The 18,999-nt window shown below is 34.1% G+C and overlaps 1 protein-coding gene across 10 annotated transcripts in view; it reads right to left on the bottom strand.

Annotated features, from left to right (window-relative positions):
* The window catches only part of IQCB1 (IQ motif containing B1), a 65,558-nt gene that overhangs the window by 36,189 nt on the left and 10,370 nt on the right, over positions 1-18,999 (bottom strand). For all 10 annotated transcript variants that reach the window (XM_047874436.1, XM_047874434.1, XM_047874430.1 and 7 more), the window contains 3 exons: positions 16,987-17,080; positions 11,858-11,957; positions 624-802 (listed from right to left, as the gene is read on the bottom strand). In XM_047874436.1, coding sequence (XP_047730392.1) covers positions 624-802; positions 11,858-11,957; positions 16,987-17,080 — 373 coding nt within the window. The remainder of the gene's footprint in view (positions 1-623; positions 803-11,857; positions 11,958-16,986; positions 17,081-18,999) is intronic.

Raw genomic sequence — 18,999 nt, 5'->3', positions numbered from 1 at the left:
AAGTATCCATTGTAACCTCATCAACAAAGTACCATAAGCCATCTGTTGAGACACGAAGATAGCTTGATTACATAAAGACTTTTTCCTGAATTGGTACCTGTTGTAATAGGGTTTTATCTACACATACCAGTTATTGAGTTTTTTAAAGTACAAGAATTTTAGTGATTCAACACTTCCATACAACACTCAGTGCTCATCACAAGCATACTTCTTTTTTTTTTTTTTTAATTTTCTTTTTTAATGTTTATTTATTTTTTTGAGACAGAGAGAGACAGAGCATGAACGGGGGAGGGGCAGAGAGAGAGGGAGACACAGAATCCAAAATAGGCTCCAGGCTCTGAGCTTTCGGCACAGAGCCCGACATGGGGCTCGAACTCACTGACGGTGAGATCATGACCTGAGCCGAAGTCGGACGCTCAACCAACTGAGCCACGTATGCGCCCCACAAGCATACTTCTTAATCCCCAACACTATTTAACCACTAAATTGTACACATGAAATTAATATTACACTGCATAACAACTGGAATTTAAATAAAACCTTAAAAAATACAGAAATTTTGTAAACCATCAATAAAAATTTCTTTTTGAGAATCTCAAGAAAATAAAGAATATATGCACTACCTTTGTAGCAGGCACTTAGTCTCAGTAAAATCAAAATTTCCTGATGGGTTTCAGTCATCAGCAGTAGAAGCTTTGCAGCAGTACTTCTTATCACAGAGCTAGGAGTTGATAAAAGCTTGAAAACAACTTCATCTAAAATTGAATGTAGTGTTTTTCCTTCTATCCGGAGTAAATCACCCCTAATAGAACAAAATAAAAAGATAAAGAATGTACCATTACTAATAGATGTATAGGTATCATAAAAATTAAACATAAAAGTTTTAGCAACTTTATGCCTAACTGTGGCCAAATGCAAGAAAATAACCCGGTTTTTAAACATAGAGCTTAGTTCCACAAATGTATCACATTAAATCAATTATTATTTATTGAATTCCTACTGTGTGCAAGGTACCATGCTCGGTAAAACAGGGAATACAAAGCAGCCGAATGCCCTCTCTGAAAAACCTACAATCAAATTGCAGAGGAAAGATAAACGCGCAAAATATTACATAGATGATTTAAAAACTTAAAAGCAACAATAAGAGGAAAATCACAAGACAGTACATGGTTCATTGCTTAACGATGTGAGAAAAATCCTATAGGAATTCAATTATCATGGACTTAATATAGGAGGAATTTATCTTTCCTTAGGTATTTCCTTCATTACATAAACAATTATCTTCTTGTACTACTTACGTGATGAAAACTTATCTGAAACTTGGAAACAGCCAAAAGAAATTACTGGGTATCTTTCACTCACCTGCCCCTAAGGAGTATGTGATTTTCTAGGGGTGTGTACCTTTGCTTGACTATGTGTTTACTATTGATTAGGATATTTTGCAATTCTGCAAGCTAACCTTGATAAGCTAACCTTACAAAAAACGAGTAATAGTGATTCTTATCTGAGAGCAATGCAAACAGATAATCAACGATAGAAATGGATTTGTCCAGTAGAAAAAATAACTGTAATGGTTACTATCTACTGTTTCATAAGACATCAATTAGGTTTTTTAGCTATTAGCAAATTCATTTCTACATTCCTTTGACAAACCCTTCTTTAAATCTCCCTTCCTCAAGATTCCTCAAAAAATTAAAAATAGAACTACCCTACGACCAAGCAATTGAATTACTAGGTATTTATCCAAGGGGTACAGGTATGCTGTTTTGAAGGGACACGTGCACCCCAATGTTTATAGCAGCACTATCAACAATAGCCAAACTATGGAAAGAGCCCAAATGTCCATCGACGGATGGATGGATAAAGAAGATGTGGTGTATGCACACACACACACACACACAATGGAGTATTACTTGGCAATCAAAAAGAATGAAATCTTGTCATTTGCAGCTATGTGGATGGAACTAGAGGGTATTATGCTAAGCGAAATTAGAGAAAGACAAATATTATGACTTCACTCATATGAGGACTTTAAGACACAGAACAGATGAACATAAGGGAAGGGAAGCAAAAATAATATAAAAACAGGGAGGGGGACAAAACAGAAGAGACTCTTATTAAATATGGAGAACAAACAGAGGGTTGCTGGAGGGGTTGTAGGAGGGGGGATGGGCTAAATGGGTAAGGGGCATTAAGGAATCTACTCCTGAAATCATTGTTGCACTATACACTAACTTGGATATAAATTAAAAAAATAAAATAAAATAAAATAAATCTCCCTTCCTCAAATTCTCCTTTGAACCTATAAACATCTTACTGGTTCCTTCATTAATAAATAAGTTGAATAAAATTTTTTTGACACATTTTGCCACCAATATAACGATAGGGAACATACCCATTGTGCCACAAAGTTTCCTTGTGTTTCACTGTCATACCCCAACTCCTTCATCTCCCTGTTAGCCTATCCCTTGACAACCACTAATCTACTATCTGTCACTAAAATTAGTTTATGTTTTCTAGAATTTTATACAAATGGAATCATACAGTATGTCTTTTTTTGGCCCGGCTTCTTTCACTCAGCACAATTATTTTAATATTCATCTGTATTATCTCATGTATGAATAGTTCATTCTCTTTTTTTACTGAGTAGTAGTCTATTGTATGGATATACCTATAGTTAATTCACCTGTAATTGACATTTGCATTGTTTCTAGTCATTAGCTATTACAGATAAAACTGCTATTAATATTTGTGTACAGGGGCGCCTGGGTGGCGCAGTCGGTTAAGCGTCTGACTTCAGCCAGGTCACGATCTCGCGGTCCGTGAGTTCGAGCCCCGCGTCGGGCTCTGGGCTGATGGCTCAGAGCCTGGAGCCTGCTTCCGATTCTGTGTCTCCCTCTCTCTCTGCCCCTCCCCCGTTCATGCTCTGTCTCTCTCTGTCCCAAAAATAAATAAACGTTGGAAAAAAAATTAAAAAAAAATATTTGTGTACAAGTCTTTGTATGGACATATGCTTTCATTTTTCTCAGGCAAATACCTAGTAGTGGAATGGATGGAAAATATGGTAGGTACATGCTTATTAAGAAAATGACAAACTATTTTCTAAAGTAAATATACTATTATATTACTACCGCTAGCAGGGTTGATTCCTCCGTATTTTTGTCAACATTTGAATCAGTAAGTGTTTTAAATTTTAGTCATTTAACAAGTGTACAGTCGTATCTCTCTAATGACTAGTGTTGCTGAACATCTTTTCATGTGCTTATTTAATGCCACCCATGTTATCTGTTTGTTCTATATATTGAAGAGTGTCTTATGTTTTTGTCCCCCTCCCTGTTTTTATATTATTTTTGCTTCCCTTCCCTTATGTTCATCTGTTCTGTGTCTTAAAGTCCTCATATGAGTGAAGTCATAATATTTGTCTTTCTCTAATTTCGCTTAGCATAATACCCTCTAGTTCCATCCACATAGCTGCAAATGACAAGATTTCATTCTTTTTGATTGCCAAGTAATACTCCATTGTGTGTGTGTGTGTGTGTGTGTGTGTGTGTGTGTGTGTGTGTGTATACACCACATCTTCTTTATCCATCCATCCATCGATGGACATTTGGGCTCTTTCCATAGTTTGGCTATTGTTGATAGTGCTGCTATAAACATTGGGGTGCACGTGTCCCTTCAAAACAGCATACCTGTACCCCTTGGATAAATACCTAGTAATGCAATTGCTGGGTCATAGGGTAATTCTATTTTTAAATTTTTGAGGAATCTCCATACTGTTTTCCAGAGTGCCTGCACCATTTTGCTCATTTTTCAAACTGGGCCTTTTTTAAATTTTGAGAGTTTGTATATATTCCAGATACAAATACTTAAGATACATGCTTTTCAAATATTTTCTGCTAGTCTGTTTTGTCTTTTTCATTTTTTTAAATAGTGTCTTTTGAAGAGCAGATTTTTAAAATTTTTGATGAAGTCTAAACTAATCAATTTCTTCTTTCATGGATTTTACTTTCATTGTCATATCTAACAATTTAAGAAATTTTATGCAAACCAAGGTCATAATGGCTTTCTACTATTTTCTTCAAGAACTTTGGTAGTTTATATTTTGCATTTATGTCTATTATCCATTTTGAATTAATTTTTGTATTGGTTAAGAGGTATAGATCAAAATTCTTCTCTTTAAATATCAATAGCTAATTGTTCCATCACACTTTAAAAAACTATCCTTTCACCTTAAATGGCCTTTACACCTGTTTTGAAAATCAATTGTTCATATATGTGTTAAGTCTATTTCTGGATTCTATTCTGTTACATAGATATATTTGTATATATTTGCATTAGCACCTCATTGTTTTAATTATGTTAGCTTTATAAAGCCTTAAAATTGGGTAGTGTTAGCTCTCCAACTTTGTTCATTTTCAAAGTTGGTTAGGCTATTTTATATTTTAGGTTCTTTGGTTTTCATATGAATTGTAGAAATCAGTTTGTCAATTTCTACAAAAATTAGATTTTGAGTGGGATTGCATTTAAAGTCTTTTAAGTTAAATTCAATTAAATTTGGAGAGAATTTGAATCTTAATATTGTACCACTCATCTATTTACACAGCGTATCTTTCCATTTATTTACATATTCTTTAATTCCTCTCAGCAGTCTTAAGTTTTAAGTCTTTCCCATTTCTTTTGAGATTTAACCCATTTCATATTTTTATGCTATTTTAAGTTGGAATATCTTAAAATTTTAATTTCTGAGTATTAATTGAAGGATATAAAACTTCAATTTATATTTTTATACTGATTTTACATCCTACTACCCTTGCTACAATCACTAATTTTAGTGGCTTCTTTGTACAGTCTACTGATTTTTCTACATAGATGACAATGTCATTTCCAAATACAGAGAGCTTTGTTTCTTCCTGTCTGTACAAATAACTTTTCCTTTCCTTGCTTGACTGTAAAAGAAAGAAACTCCAATACAATGTTGAAGAGAAGTGATTGGAGAGGAGATCCTTATCTTGTCCGTGATCATTTAGGGAAAGCATTTAGCATTTTACCATTAAGTATTTCCTAGATAACTTTCATCAGGCTCACAAAGTTCTATCTTCTACTAGTACCGTGTTGTTTTTCTTTTTGAAAAATCAGGAACAGATAATGGATTTTTCAAATGTTTTTTTCTGTATCTACTGATACGATGATGTATTTTTCCTTTTTTGTTTTGTTAATATGATGAATTATATTGCTTGACTTTAGAATATTACTCTAGCCCTGAATTCCTGGGATAAATCCAACTTATTCAAAATTTATTAACTTTTTAATATATTATTGGGTTTCAATATATTATAATGTCTTTTGTTTGGTATCAAGAAATTCTGATCCCATATTATGAGTTGGAAACTATTTCTCCTCTTCAATATTCTGGAAGAGTTTGTTCAGGATTATTTCATTAAATGTTTATGAGAATTTATCAGTGAAAAAGCTGTTCAATCCTGAAGTTTTCTTTGTGGGAAGTGTTTTAGCCACAAAATCAATTTCTTCATACTTACAGGCTATTCAGATTATCTATCACTTCTTTTTTTGTTGTTGTTGTTGCTTCTGGAGCAAGTTTTAGTAGTATGTGTCTTTCAAAGAACTTGTCCATTTTACCTTAATAAGCATAAAGTTGTTCACATTATTTCCTTATAGTACTTTTAATGTCTATTGACTTTATTGTGTTGTCTCCTAATTCCTGATATTGGTAGGTCGTATTCTTTTTTTTCCCCTGATCAGTCTTGTTTCAGACTTATCAATTTCATTGATCATCTCAAAGAACCAGCTTATGGTTTCAATGATCTTCTATACTGTTGTTACTATTTTACTGATTTCTGCTTTGATCTTTATCATTTTTTTTAAGATTATATTTTTTTTAAGTAATCTCTACATCCAACATGGGGCTTAAATTCACAACCCTGAGATCAAAGTTGCATACTCCACCAAGCCAGCCATGTGTCCCTATCATTTTCTTTCTTCTGCTGGAACTTAATTCCCTCCTCTTAGTTTCCTAAAGTGGAAGGTGAAGTCAATAATCTGACACTTTTCTTCTTTTCTAATACAGGTATCCCCAGCATTTCAAAAGTTTGCATTATACCCCTTGACTGCTATGAAATACCTACATTAGTACTTGTTTTTTGCTAAGTAAAAGAAACTTGAAGGTTGCTGCTTTTACCAAAAAAAAAAAAAAAAAAAAAAAAAAAGGGTGGGGGTGGGGGTGGGGGAAGCATTTGTTTTGCAGCAAGCTGTTATAGAGGCAGTGCACATCCCAAAAAGCCAGAGTGGCACCAAGAAGCTCCTTCCCTGGAAACTGCACTCAGTATTTCAGCATCAAGCTGCCATCACTTTGAACTGTCTGTGAGCATCTGTGCCGTACCTCAATTTATTCTGTGCAATCTTTAGCAAGATATGTCCTAAGTTATCAGAAAAACCTGGGAGGTTATTTTTGGGGTCTTAAATGCACAACATTTTTTCCCACATAAATTAACGGTAATTGTTTCTTTGCTTTATACCTTTGCTTAGGAAAGGTTTTATATGACTGCTTTACTTTTAGATAGTAGGGGAAACCTATGTTGGTATTAAGTGGTATAAATTTTCCCATTAAGTACTGCTTTAATTTAGATTCATCCCAGATATTGGGATATGGTGTTTTAATTTCCATTTATTTAAAAACACCTTCTAAGTTAATTTTTTTTCTTGGTCCTTTGGGTTAGACATGCACTATTTTCCCCACATTTGGGGATTTTCCAGAGGTCTTCTTGGTATTAATTTCTAGTTTAATTCCATTGAAGTTAGAGAACATACTTTATATGACTTATGTCCTTTTACATTTATTGAAACCTATTTTATGGCCCCCAAATGGCCTCTCTAGGTAAATGTTCACTTGCATTTGAAAATAATGTGCATTCTGGTCTTTGGTAGAGTGTTCTAAAAATTTCAATCAAGTTGGTTGATATTGTTCAAATCTTCTGTAGTTATAATTTTTACCTACTTATTCTACCAATTATCAAGAAAGGGGTTTAGACATCTTCCACTTTACCTGTAGTTTTGTCAACTTCACCTTTCAAATCTATCAATTTTTTCTTTGTATCTTGAATCTCTGCTGTTAGGTCAATAAACATGTTTTCCTGATGAACGGATTCTTTATTATGAAATAACCATCACTGGGAATATTCTTTTTTCTGAAACTTACTTTTTCTGATATTAATATAGGTATTCCAGCTTTCTTTTTACTAGGGATAGCATAGTGTATCTTTTTTCATCCTTTCACTTTTAATCTATTTGTGTGTTTTTATATAATTTTTATTTATTTCTTTGAGAGAGAGAGCGCATGCACACAAGTTGGGGACAGGGAAAGAGAGAATCTTAAGCAGGCTCCACAACCAGCATGGAGTCAGACCTGGGGCTCAATCCCACGATGCTGGGATCATGACCTTATCTGAAACCAGAGTTGAATGTTCAACCAACTGAGCCACCCAGGAACCCGTTTTTGTATTTAAGGTACATTTCTGGAAGACTGCATGTATTGGTTCCTACTTTTTCATCCAACCTGTCAAGCTGTTCCTTGTAACTGAGGGTTTCTAGCCGTTTGTACCTAATACAGTATAGGTTTACATCTGTTATTTGGTGACTACTTGTTCCATTGTCCTTTACTTGCCTTTTTCTTTTTAATGCCTTACTTTGGAGTAAGTATTGCTTTATGATTTTTTACTGCCTATCTTGGCTTATTAGCTATAACTCCTTGTCTTGTTATTTTATTGATTGCATTAGGGTTCATAGCATATATCTTCAACAGAGTCTAACTTCAAGTGATATACTACCAACCTTAATTGATATACTACTTCATGTACAGGTTTCTCCCACTATCAGAAACTAGAGTGTTCTTATGAAACTTTTTATAAGCTAAAATGGCATAAAGAGAAGAAGCAATTACCATTTTGTAGAAGTGAAAACTGTCTTTGAATTTCTTTTGGTTAGCAAAAACAGGTACTAATGTACGTCTTTCGTAAAAGCAAAGAGGCATAAAGCAAACTTTCAGATAGCTTGAAACCTATTTATAGTGTAAGATTTATAACAGACTTCCATTCCTTTCCTCCCAGCCTTTATGTTATTGTTGTAATACGTTTTACTAATACATATGTTACAAACCCTCAAATGCATTTTATTTTTGTATAAACAAATGTTATTACATTACATATATCATTATAATGCGAAAAATAATCTTTTATAGTTACTTCTATGATTACTATTTCTGATATTCTTCAATACTTGGTGTAGATCTTCTTTCCTCTGGTTGAAGGACTTCCTTAAACATTTCTTGTACTGTGTGTGGGTCTGCTGGTGATTTCTGAAAAAGCATTTTGTCTTTGTTTTTGAAACATATTTCCACTGGGTATAAAATTCTAGGTTTGACAGTTGTTTTCTTTCAGTGTTTTAAGGATGTTGTCTTCGTATTGTTTCTGATGAGAAAGTTACTGTCATTCTTATCTTCATTCCTGTGTGTAACATCTTTTTTCCTCTGGTTGCCTTTAAGATTTTCTCTTTATCACTCGCTTTAATAAAAAAAAAAAATGTTTCTTTTTGACAGAGAGAGAGAGAAAGAGAGAGAGAGAGAAAGAGAGAGAGAGAGAGAGAGGGAACAAGAACATGAACAGGGGAGGGACAGAGAGAGAGGGAGACACAGAATCCAAAGCAGGCTCCAGGCTCTGAGCTGTCAGCACACAGCCCAATGTGGGGCATGAACCCACAACCCGTAAGATCATGACCTGAGCCAAAGTCAGAAACTTAACTGACTGAGCCACCCAGGCATCCCTCTAATGCTTTAATCTCAATGTACCTTGGTGTCATATTTTACTGTCCTTGGAGTTTGATGAGAATTTTGAATTTGTAAGATTATTATAATATTCAATGAATTTGGAAAATTTTTAGACATGGTTTCTTCAAATATTTTCTTCTAACTCTACTACTTCCTTTATATACTCTAATTATGCCTATATCAGCTCTACAGTTCACTGAGGTGTTTTTCTTTCTTTATTCCTTTTGTTTCATTTTGGATGGTTTCCACTGCTATGTCTTCAAGTTCATTAATCTGCAATGTTAATCTGCTATGAATCCTATCTAGTGTATTTTTCATATTGAGTTTGTAGTTTTCATATCTAGAAGTTCACTCTGGGATTTGTATCATATAGGTCTCTATTAAACTTTTTTAAAACATGGAATACAGTTAACTATCCTAACTATCCCATAACTCTCCTGATGTCCTTGTCTATTAATTCTAACATATATGTCAGTCTTCATCAATTGATTCTTCTCATTATTGGTCCTGTTTTCCTCCATGTTTGCATGCCAGGTACTTGTATGAATTTTATCTTGTTGGGTGCCAGGTATTTGTGCGTTCCTAAAAATATTTTTGAGTTTTCTTCTGTTTAGATATTATCAGGTTCCATATGCAAATAATATGCAACCAATGATTTAGTGAAATTAGTATCATATTGGTAATACTTCTGACCAAAACTAAAAGAGCAGTAACATTTTATAAAACCAAGTCACCTGTAATCTGCAGTATATTCTATAGCACAGTTATGATTGTAGATCCTACCTGAACATCTTTAGTAGAAACTGTAAGATATTATCACTTTGTATTATTATTAAAGGAAGACGAAAAAAAGAAATCAAAGATGCTATGATAGCACAGGTGGGATTTTCTCATCCCTTTAAAATCAAATCAAAACATGACCATTTCTGCCATACTTCCTACTTTGTATAACTTACCATAAAGATTTTTAAGATAAAGATATGTTCAAAAACCAGAGCAGTTACTTGTAAATAATTTGATCCTTTTGGGTTGTGCTTTTGTTTGGAAGGTCCAGAATGTGTTCTAGTGCTAATTATCCCCCCACTACTGAGATGAAACCTTACTGAGTACTCAATGTTCTGTTACTCATGAGGTTTTCCACCTGGCTGTTGGCAGTCAGGCAATATTCTTGGCTCTGTGTGAACTTCTGATACTGTTCCTTTTCATTGTTTTGGATTATTGTTTTCGCAGACATTGAGTAGTTTCTTCAATGTATATGCCAATCAGTACTCTACCAAATACTTGAAGGAGACTCTGATTTCTGGGGCTCTCTCTGCATGTAGCTCTTTTCTTTGGTGTTCTGTCTTATGAACTCCAGCTATTTTGTTCTCCCCAGACTCTCACCTCTACCTTTTCAACTCAGCCTGGCTAGGATACCCCTCCCTGTGCCACAGTCTGGAAACCCTCTCAATGCTAGGAGTTAAAGTAATTATTAGGTTCACCCTATTAATTCCTTTCTCTTAGGGCTCACTTTTCTTTCACTGACTTAAGTCCAGTTTCCTGAAAACTGTTGTTTTATGTTTTTCCTGGTGTTTGTTTTCTTCAAGTGGTAGGGTAAATCCATTTCAATTATTCCATTTCAATCACAAGTGGAAATAAAGTCTTGATGGTTTTCATTAGTTTTTAAAATACTTTTTTTTTTTTTAATTTTTTTGTTTCAACGTTTATTTATTTTTGGGACAGAGAGAGACAGAGCATGAACGGGGGAGGGGCAGAGAGAGAGGGAGACACAGAATCGGAAACAGGCTCCAGGCTCTGAGCCATCAGCCCAGAGCCCGACGCGGGGCTCGAACTCCCGGACCGCGAGATCGTGACCTGGCTGAAGTCGGACGCTTAACCGACTGTGCCACCCAGGCGCCCCTAAAATACTTTTTTTAAATCTATTTGGTACCAGTGCCCAACGCCAAAATTTTATTACTTCACTTGGATTACTGTAGTTGCTTCCTCTAATTGCCTTCTTTGTCTAGAGTTTTGTCCCCCTTAAATTCTTCCTCCACATAGTGACCTGAGTAAGTGAAAGATACTTATTTTAATCCACTTTAAAAATCTGTTAATAGTCCCATTTCCTATAGGATAAGATTAAATTTCCTTAACACAACATATAAGCTCTTCATGACTTAAGTCTGCAGAACTTGTTAGTCACCTCCACATGCCAAACTGTAGATGCCAGCAATGATGAATTGTACCTACTTTTCATCCATATCATGTTATTTCTTTGTGCATTTGCTTACGTTATTACCTCTGCCTTTCTCTTCTTCCTCTCCAGCTAATTTTTCATTCTTAAAGTTTCTCCTCAGGTGTTACCATATTGAGGAAGTATCACCCCTTGGTTTTGGTTAGGAGCCTAACACTTGTGCACACCTTTATAACTGTAACTTAATATGCTATAATATAATCATGTCTGTGGGTTGGTCTCCTGCTATCCTGTAAGCTATCTGAAAGCAAATTTTTTATCTTAATCAACTTTGGGAACCCAATGACAGACACATAGTTGACACTTTAGACATTTAATAAATCCATACTGAACTGGAAGAATCAATTATTATAAGTGTGTATAGTTCTTTTTCCATTTTAATCTGGAAAAACTGTCTATCAGTTCTTTTATGCCATTCTAAGAAAAGCACCTGGCATAATGGTAAGCTTGCAGTTCGCTAAATAAATATATGATTAAGCATTTTTTTATTGTGGTCTCAATATTTTTGTTCAGATAGCACCATAAATATTTCTTCTCTAAGCCTGAGATTTGTCTACAAACTTCTTAAGCTCTGAGATACCAATTCAATAATTAATTTCCAGTCTTTTATGGTATTTTATATTCTTTTTTTCTGAAAGACAATGGTAGTAACAGAGTTCTTGAAGTATCATGTACAAGTCATAAGTAATTGACGATTTCAGCAAAATTGGAATAAAACTGGTAATGCTTCTGTACCAAAAGTTAAAAATTATAAATACTTTAATAAATACTTTGTAAAACCAAATCACCTGTTGATTTGTAGTATGTTCTGTAGCATAGTCATGACTGTAGATCCTATTTGAAGGTTGTCAGTTTGCAGTAAGTGTAAGAAATGATCACTTTGTAGTACTAAAAGAAGAGAAAAAAATTAAAACAAAGATTCTATGATACAATCGAGATTCATTTATTTTCAAAACCAAATCCAAGCATGACCATTTCTACTAAAATACCTGCCTTTGTATACTTTACAATAAAGAAGATTTTAAGATGGGCAGTTTCAGTAACCATAAAAAAGTGATTCCATTTTATGAAAGTTATAAACAGAAAGCATCCACAAATACTACCCTAAGACTCTACTGTTATCTCCCATTAAATGAGAAATAAAACAAAACATATCCTAAATTCTAATCTTTCTAGCAATAAATTTCAGTGAATAAAATCAAATTTCCTGTGAAGAAAAGAGAATATGAAGGAATGGAAATGGTACATATGACTGTAAACAGTGGCTTACATCCTTAAAACAATTGCTATATAATATACATGTTTGCTAACATTTTGTCTTAAATAATAATGAAATTATCATTTACAAAACAACGTTTGTTTTTACTGCTTTATAATTTTTAGGTTCTGAGAAGCCAGTTTTGAAGACCTGACACTGGATGCTTCTATAAGTTGCTTAACCTCTCAGAACTCCCATTTCTTCAACTGTAAAACAAGAATAGCTCTCTCATAGACTACTGCTGAATGTCCTACAACCTACCCTACTGAATAGGTTCCCAGTAAATGTCAGTTTCTACTCCCTTCTCCATTAACTGATCAGAATTACAATTAAAGTGGGATCAGGTGTGCAGGCAAGGCAATTCTGTGAATACTATCCTAGCTTCCACAAAACAACTTTACTCTTTGCCTCTTCTTTCTCCTGAAAGAATATACTGATTTCTTTCACATACTAATTACTGTTTTTCCATTTACAAAGTCCAATATTTCAAAATTCTACTAAACATCATTTTTTTTAACATTTAGCAACTTCAAAAAAAATTCCACTATTAAATATTTCTATAGCTTCTTATTTTCTATTACTTCAACAGTAAAAGACTTCTTTTTTATAACTGGAATAAGTATATTATTTCCTTTTTGTCTACTTAAAGATGTTTTATTAGTAACTCTTTTTAATTAATTAATTTCAGAGAGAGAGAGAGAGAGAGAGGGTGTGAGTGAGGGGGAGACAGAGAGAGAGAAGCAGGACTCAGCTGAAGTGGGGCTTGTGCTCACCCAAAGCAGGGCTCCAGCTCACTCAAAGTAGGGCTAGAACTGTGAGATCATGACCTGAGCCAAAGTCAGATGCTTAACTGACTATGCCTTGCCCTTAGTAACTCTTTGTAATTCTGAATTCACTGAACTCGTGATATGCAGTGTGTGTGTGTGTGTGTGTGTGTGTGTGTGTGTGTGTGTGTGTGAGCTTATCTTTTTTCTATACCGGAAAAAGTTATGCTAAAATAATTTTAGTCATTCCATCTTATTTTTACACTGTTTTATATTATTAAAGAATTTATTTTTGGAGCCTCTGTTCTGTTTTTCAAGTGTAGTTGTTTTTATTGAGTGTGAGATAACTATTTGGTCCCCCAAACAAAAATACTTGTGCCCATTTAATTAACCTTCTTATAATGAATGCTTCAAACCTTCACAAGAGTAGAGAGAATAAATCATGATTCTACATGCATTCAACTTTAACAATGATCAACTTATGACCAATCATCTTTCACCAAGCCTATCCACTTCCAGCCTCCCATTTTATTTTGAAGCTAATCCAATACATCAATTATTTTATCCACAAATACTTCAAGATATACTCCCAAAAGATATGATTAAAAAATAAAACATAACCATATCTAAACTGAATAATGTTTTTTTTTTCTTTTTAATGTTTATTCATTTTTGAGACAGAGACAGAGCATGAGCAGGGGAGGGGCAGAGAGGGAGACACAGAATCTGAAACAGGCTCCAGGCTCTGAGCGGGGCTCATGAGATCATGACCTGACCATGAAATCATGATCAAGACCTGAGCCAAAGTCGGACGCCCAACCGATGGAGCCACCCAGAAGTCCTGAATAATGATTTAATTTTATCAGATATCCAGTCAGTGCTCCAATTTCCAATTATTTTGTGCATTTTTAAAGTTTGTTTGAATCAAGATGTAAATAAATTCCACAATTACAAATGTTATACATAGTAACGGGTTATCTTTCAAATTTCTTTTAAACTATGGATTCTTTTTTTTCTTACAATTTATTTGTTGACAAAACTATATCAATTGTCTTAGGAGGTTCCCATAGTCTAGATTTGTTAACTGCATTCCTGGGGTGTAATTTAGTGTTTCTCTGACCTTCTATAAATGGGTCATTGGAGCTAGAGGATCAAAATGATTCAGGTTTGAATTTTTGACATCTACATTTCATATGTGAGGTTATGCTGAGCCATTAGGAGGTACTTCTCAAATTTTGACAGTGATGGATGATTAATTCCTAAATCTGTTCACTTACTAACAGTTGTACAATGGCAGTATCTATCTTACCTTTTTCACCTATTGGAATAGTTTTATAAAGAGAAATTTGTCCTCATGAAGACATAAGAAAAAGCAAGAGAAACTCTGGATTCTTCATTTACCAGTTTCCAAAATGAATTGGTTCCCTAGTAGACTTTAATGGTAATTTTTTAAATAGTTGATATATTTTTATCCTCAGTAGTTATTATCCTTATTACTGTTCTAATTTCCCATTTTTGGCTAATAGAAGCCTCCTTATTTTGGCTCCTGAATCCTTTTCACAGAATCCCAATAAATTGTGTGTGTGTGTGTGTGTGTGTGTGTGTGTGTGTGTGTGTTTATTAACTTGTTTTATTTTTTATAATCCCAATAAATTTTGCTTGCTTCCTTTCTATCTGGTATACAAAATACTTCAGGCTTACCTTGCATATTTTCTGTCTCAGACCTTTAGCCTGCCATTTCTATAAGAGCTGATTCTTTTTAGAGAGAAAGGTTATAGGAGACCCCAATTTTGTACCCATTTATTTTTTTGTATATGAATCTCACAACCATGTAATTTAGTTTTAATACAAACTTTATTGATATTTTAAATCTACAGAATAACCTGAGGAACAGTCACATTTGTTGTCATTACTATTTCTGGAAGAAAAAAACAGCATATTTTAAAAGTTATTCAAGTATTCTCTCTCTTGCTATCTCTCATTTTACTAGGCCTTTTACCACCCATTATAGTATAGTAAAACTAAGTACTTTATATTTTTGGTAAAACAGTTGTTTAAATTGAGAACTTTATATTTGTTTCATAATGGGAAATTAATAGATAATGCTTTAAAAGAAAAGGAAGTAACTAAGTATTTAAAAAAAAAAGAGAGAGAGTGGGAGAGAGACTATTCATCAGGGTTTAAGGGGACCTGGTTTCTGGGTCTACTTAGTTTCAAAAGGATATAACCACCCAAAGTATTAGTTGCAATAATTGTTGCAATAATTAGTTGCTGCCTTTGGAAAATGGGAAATGAAGTAAGGCACAAGGGCCAGGGTTTGTTTTTAACAATCCTTATAGAACTATTTGATTCTTTATGTGCATGCATAATATTCTGAAAAAATTAAATTAAAAATAAAAATTCAATTCTATTTTCACCTTCTAAAAAAAGTGTTCTTATATTTTTCTTATAGTTACATTTATCTTAGATTAAATCTTTCAAAAGGATAGAATGTTACCACAATTATCATTAAAGATTACTTCCCCAGTCTTAAGAAAACATAAAACACATGTTTATATTTCTCAAGTGTAGAAATATCCTATAAAATAACTATCAAGTTCAGTAAAATGTCAATATATAAAAGCTTACTCCTACATGAATAGTTAGGCTATGAATTAAATCATTTATGCTCTGTACATAGGGATTTCTCTCACACTAAATCTAAAATATAGATGCAATCTTTGGAGCTTAGAAAAAACTTTTTCCCTAAGTTGTTAAAATTATCATCCAAAGAAGACTTCCAGATGGCCAACCGACACATGAAAAAATGCTCAACATCACTCATCATGAGGGAAATACAAATCAAAACCACAATGAGATACCACCTCACACCTGTCAGAATGGCTAACATTAACAACTCAGGCAACAACGGATGTTGGCGAGGATGCAGAAAAAGAGGATCTCTTTTGCACTGCTGGTGGGAATGCAAATTGGTGCAGCCACTCTGGAAAACAGTATGGAGGTTCCTCAAAAAATTAAAAATAGAACTACCCTATGACCCAGCAATTGCACTAGTAGGTATTTATCCAAGGGATACAGGTGTGCTGTTTTGAAGGGGCACGTGCACCCCAATGTTTACAGCAGTTCTATCAACAATAGCCAAAGTAGGGAAAGGGCCCAGATGTCCATCGATGGATGAATGGATAAAGAAGATGTGGTATATATATATACAAGTATACTTGCTGAGTATTACTCGGCAATCAAAAAGAATGAAATCTTGTCATTTGCAGTTTTGTGGATGGAACTAGAGGGTATTATGCTAAGCAAAATTAGTCAGAGAAAGATAAATAGCATACGACTTCACTAATTTGAGGACTTGAAGATACAAAACAGAGGAACATAAGGGAAGAGAAGCAAAAATAATATAGAAACAGAGAAGCAGACAAAATGTAAGAGACTCTTAAATATGGAGAACAAACAGAGGGTTATTGGAGGGGTTGTGGGGGGGGATGGGCTAAATGGGTAAGGGGCATTAAGGAATCTATTCCTGAAATCATTGTTGCACTATATGCTAACTAACTTGGATGTAAATTAAAAAATAAAACTTTAAAAAAAATTTAAAAATTATCATTAATCCTTATCTTTGATTTGCTAAATATAAGAGCTAAGAAAAAATTATATTTAAATAATATTTAAGCAATTTTCTCCTTAATATTCACATCGTCAATGTTGACTATTTAAAACTGGAATGTACAGATGGGCTTCTATTTTTTTGTTGTGTGTGGTTATTTCAACGTAGTTTCATTTAACTGTGGTTATCTGTATAGTTAATGAGATATTTATTTTTAGAAAAAAAAAAGCTGTTAGCAGGTACTTTACAATGATTATCAGTTACCTTAAAAATCTTTTCTCTTACCATTTTGGATGAGTTGAACATGGCCTCCCAAAAGCCAGAAGAGAGAATCAGTCACAATTTGGAAAAAGCGTAGTAATTCATCTTTTTCTTCACCCTTAATACACATAACACACACACAAACCCAATTTACTTTTCTGTAATTGCTTTATTTAAAAAAAAAAAAAGAAGAGAAACTTCTCTCGGGGGGAATCAAGAGAACCTGGTTGCTGGATCTTACTTAGTTATTTATTATCTTGTAGCCTTTAGTTTCTTAATTTATAAAACTTGTGTTACAGGCTGGTGATACCTACCTACTCTACTTACTAGAGAAATGGTTGTTACCCAGAGGTCAAATGAGACAATATATAAACTGTATAAGAACTACAAGTTGATATATTAGGATTTCTCAACACTGGCTATGCATCAGAATCACTGTGGAGCTTTTTTTAAAATTAAATATAGTATATCCATGTACAGGCTTTAACCCAAACAATTTGAATCTCCAAAGTCAAAGTCTGAACATCTGTGTTTTTACAAAGTTAGGTGGCTGATTTGATTATGCAGTTAGGTTTGAAAATCACTGTTATATGCAAATGTAGATGTCAGCATGTAAAGCATTATTATTAGCACATTTCAGTTGCAGCTTCTAATCTATAACTCCATGAGAGCAGAGACCAAGTTACTTGGCTCTCCATTAGACACTCAGTGTCTAAAACAGTTCCAAACATAGTAAGTGTTCAATCAGTATTTATTCTACAAATAAACGACAATTTTTTCTGATTCTTCCTTTCTGGAAAATAGGGTGATTAGTAGATTAGAATATATGTCATAATAGCAAATAAGAAACAGATTTTGTTCACAATTCTGTCATTTACTGGCCATGTAACTTCAGTGGAAAGTTGTATAAAGGCCACTAATTTTACCCAGGTCTTAAACATTTGTACTCTAGCACAAAAGTAATGATCACAACAGCAAAGGCATTATGATTGCAATGATTATTATAATAATAAAAGCATGTTCTTCCTATTACTTTAGCACAGGGTTGGGTAGGTGCTTAAATAGACATGTGCTAACTTAAATACAACAATCAAAAAACCCAAAATCTAAAAAAGAAAGAAATGTCGCATTAGGTCAAGAAATACTTTAGTCCAGTAAAGTGCCTTTGCCAGTTTCACCAAAAGACACAGCAGAAAGAGCGTGGTAATCTTCATTGTTGTCAATCTCAAAGAATAGTGCAGAGCCCTTAGACTTCCTTTTTTCCTTAAAAAACCCATTAGATAATGCCACCCATAAATTCATGGCTTCTGAGACCGGTTAACAAAATTCACCCTAAGTCACTTCAAAATTTTGGGGTAGGTATTTTTCTTATGGCAATATGTAAATGTATGTGTACGTGTGTATATTTTAACCAGTCTGCAGTTTAGGCCAGATCATTCTGTGTACGTCCCACCATGTGATCTACTACCTATATGTCAGCTAATTGAAAAAAAATTTTTTTTAATGTGTTTGGTTCTTTAGACAATGAGTTTGGCTTTTTTTTTTTTTTAATGTTTATTTATTTTTTAGAAAGAGCACACATGTGAGCACATGAGCAGGGGAGGGGCAGAGAGAGGGAGACAGAGGATCCAAGCAGGCTTCACATTGTTAGTGCAGAGCCCAAGGCACATCTCAAACTCACCAGTGAACCGTGACATGAACCAAAGTTGGATGCTTAACTGACTGAGCCACCCAGGTGCCCCCAATATTTTTTTGATTGGGAAACACTTAGGTAGATAAAACTTATAAATTCAGTTTTCTTGTAATCTTTTTTTTTATTATTTGAGAGAGAGAGAGAGAGAGAATCTTAAGCAGGCTCCACACTCAGCACAGAGTCTGACATGGGGCTCGATCCCACCATCCTGGGAACATGACCTGAGCCAAAATTAAGAGTTGGATGCTTAACCGACTAAGCCACCCAGACACCCCTGTAATCTCCTTTTTATCTATTTTCATTTTGTTCTGTGGTAAAGTGGCCCTCTTTTGCTGTAGTTTACC

The sequence above is a fragment of the Prionailurus viverrinus genome, chromosome C2, assembly GCF_022837055.1.
Source record: "Prionailurus viverrinus isolate Anna chromosome C2, UM_Priviv_1.0, whole genome shotgun sequence".
NCBI classification, from domain to species: Eukaryota; Metazoa; Chordata; class Mammalia; order Carnivora; family Felidae; genus Prionailurus; species Prionailurus viverrinus.
This window is presented reverse-complemented; position numbering and strand designations above follow the sequence as displayed.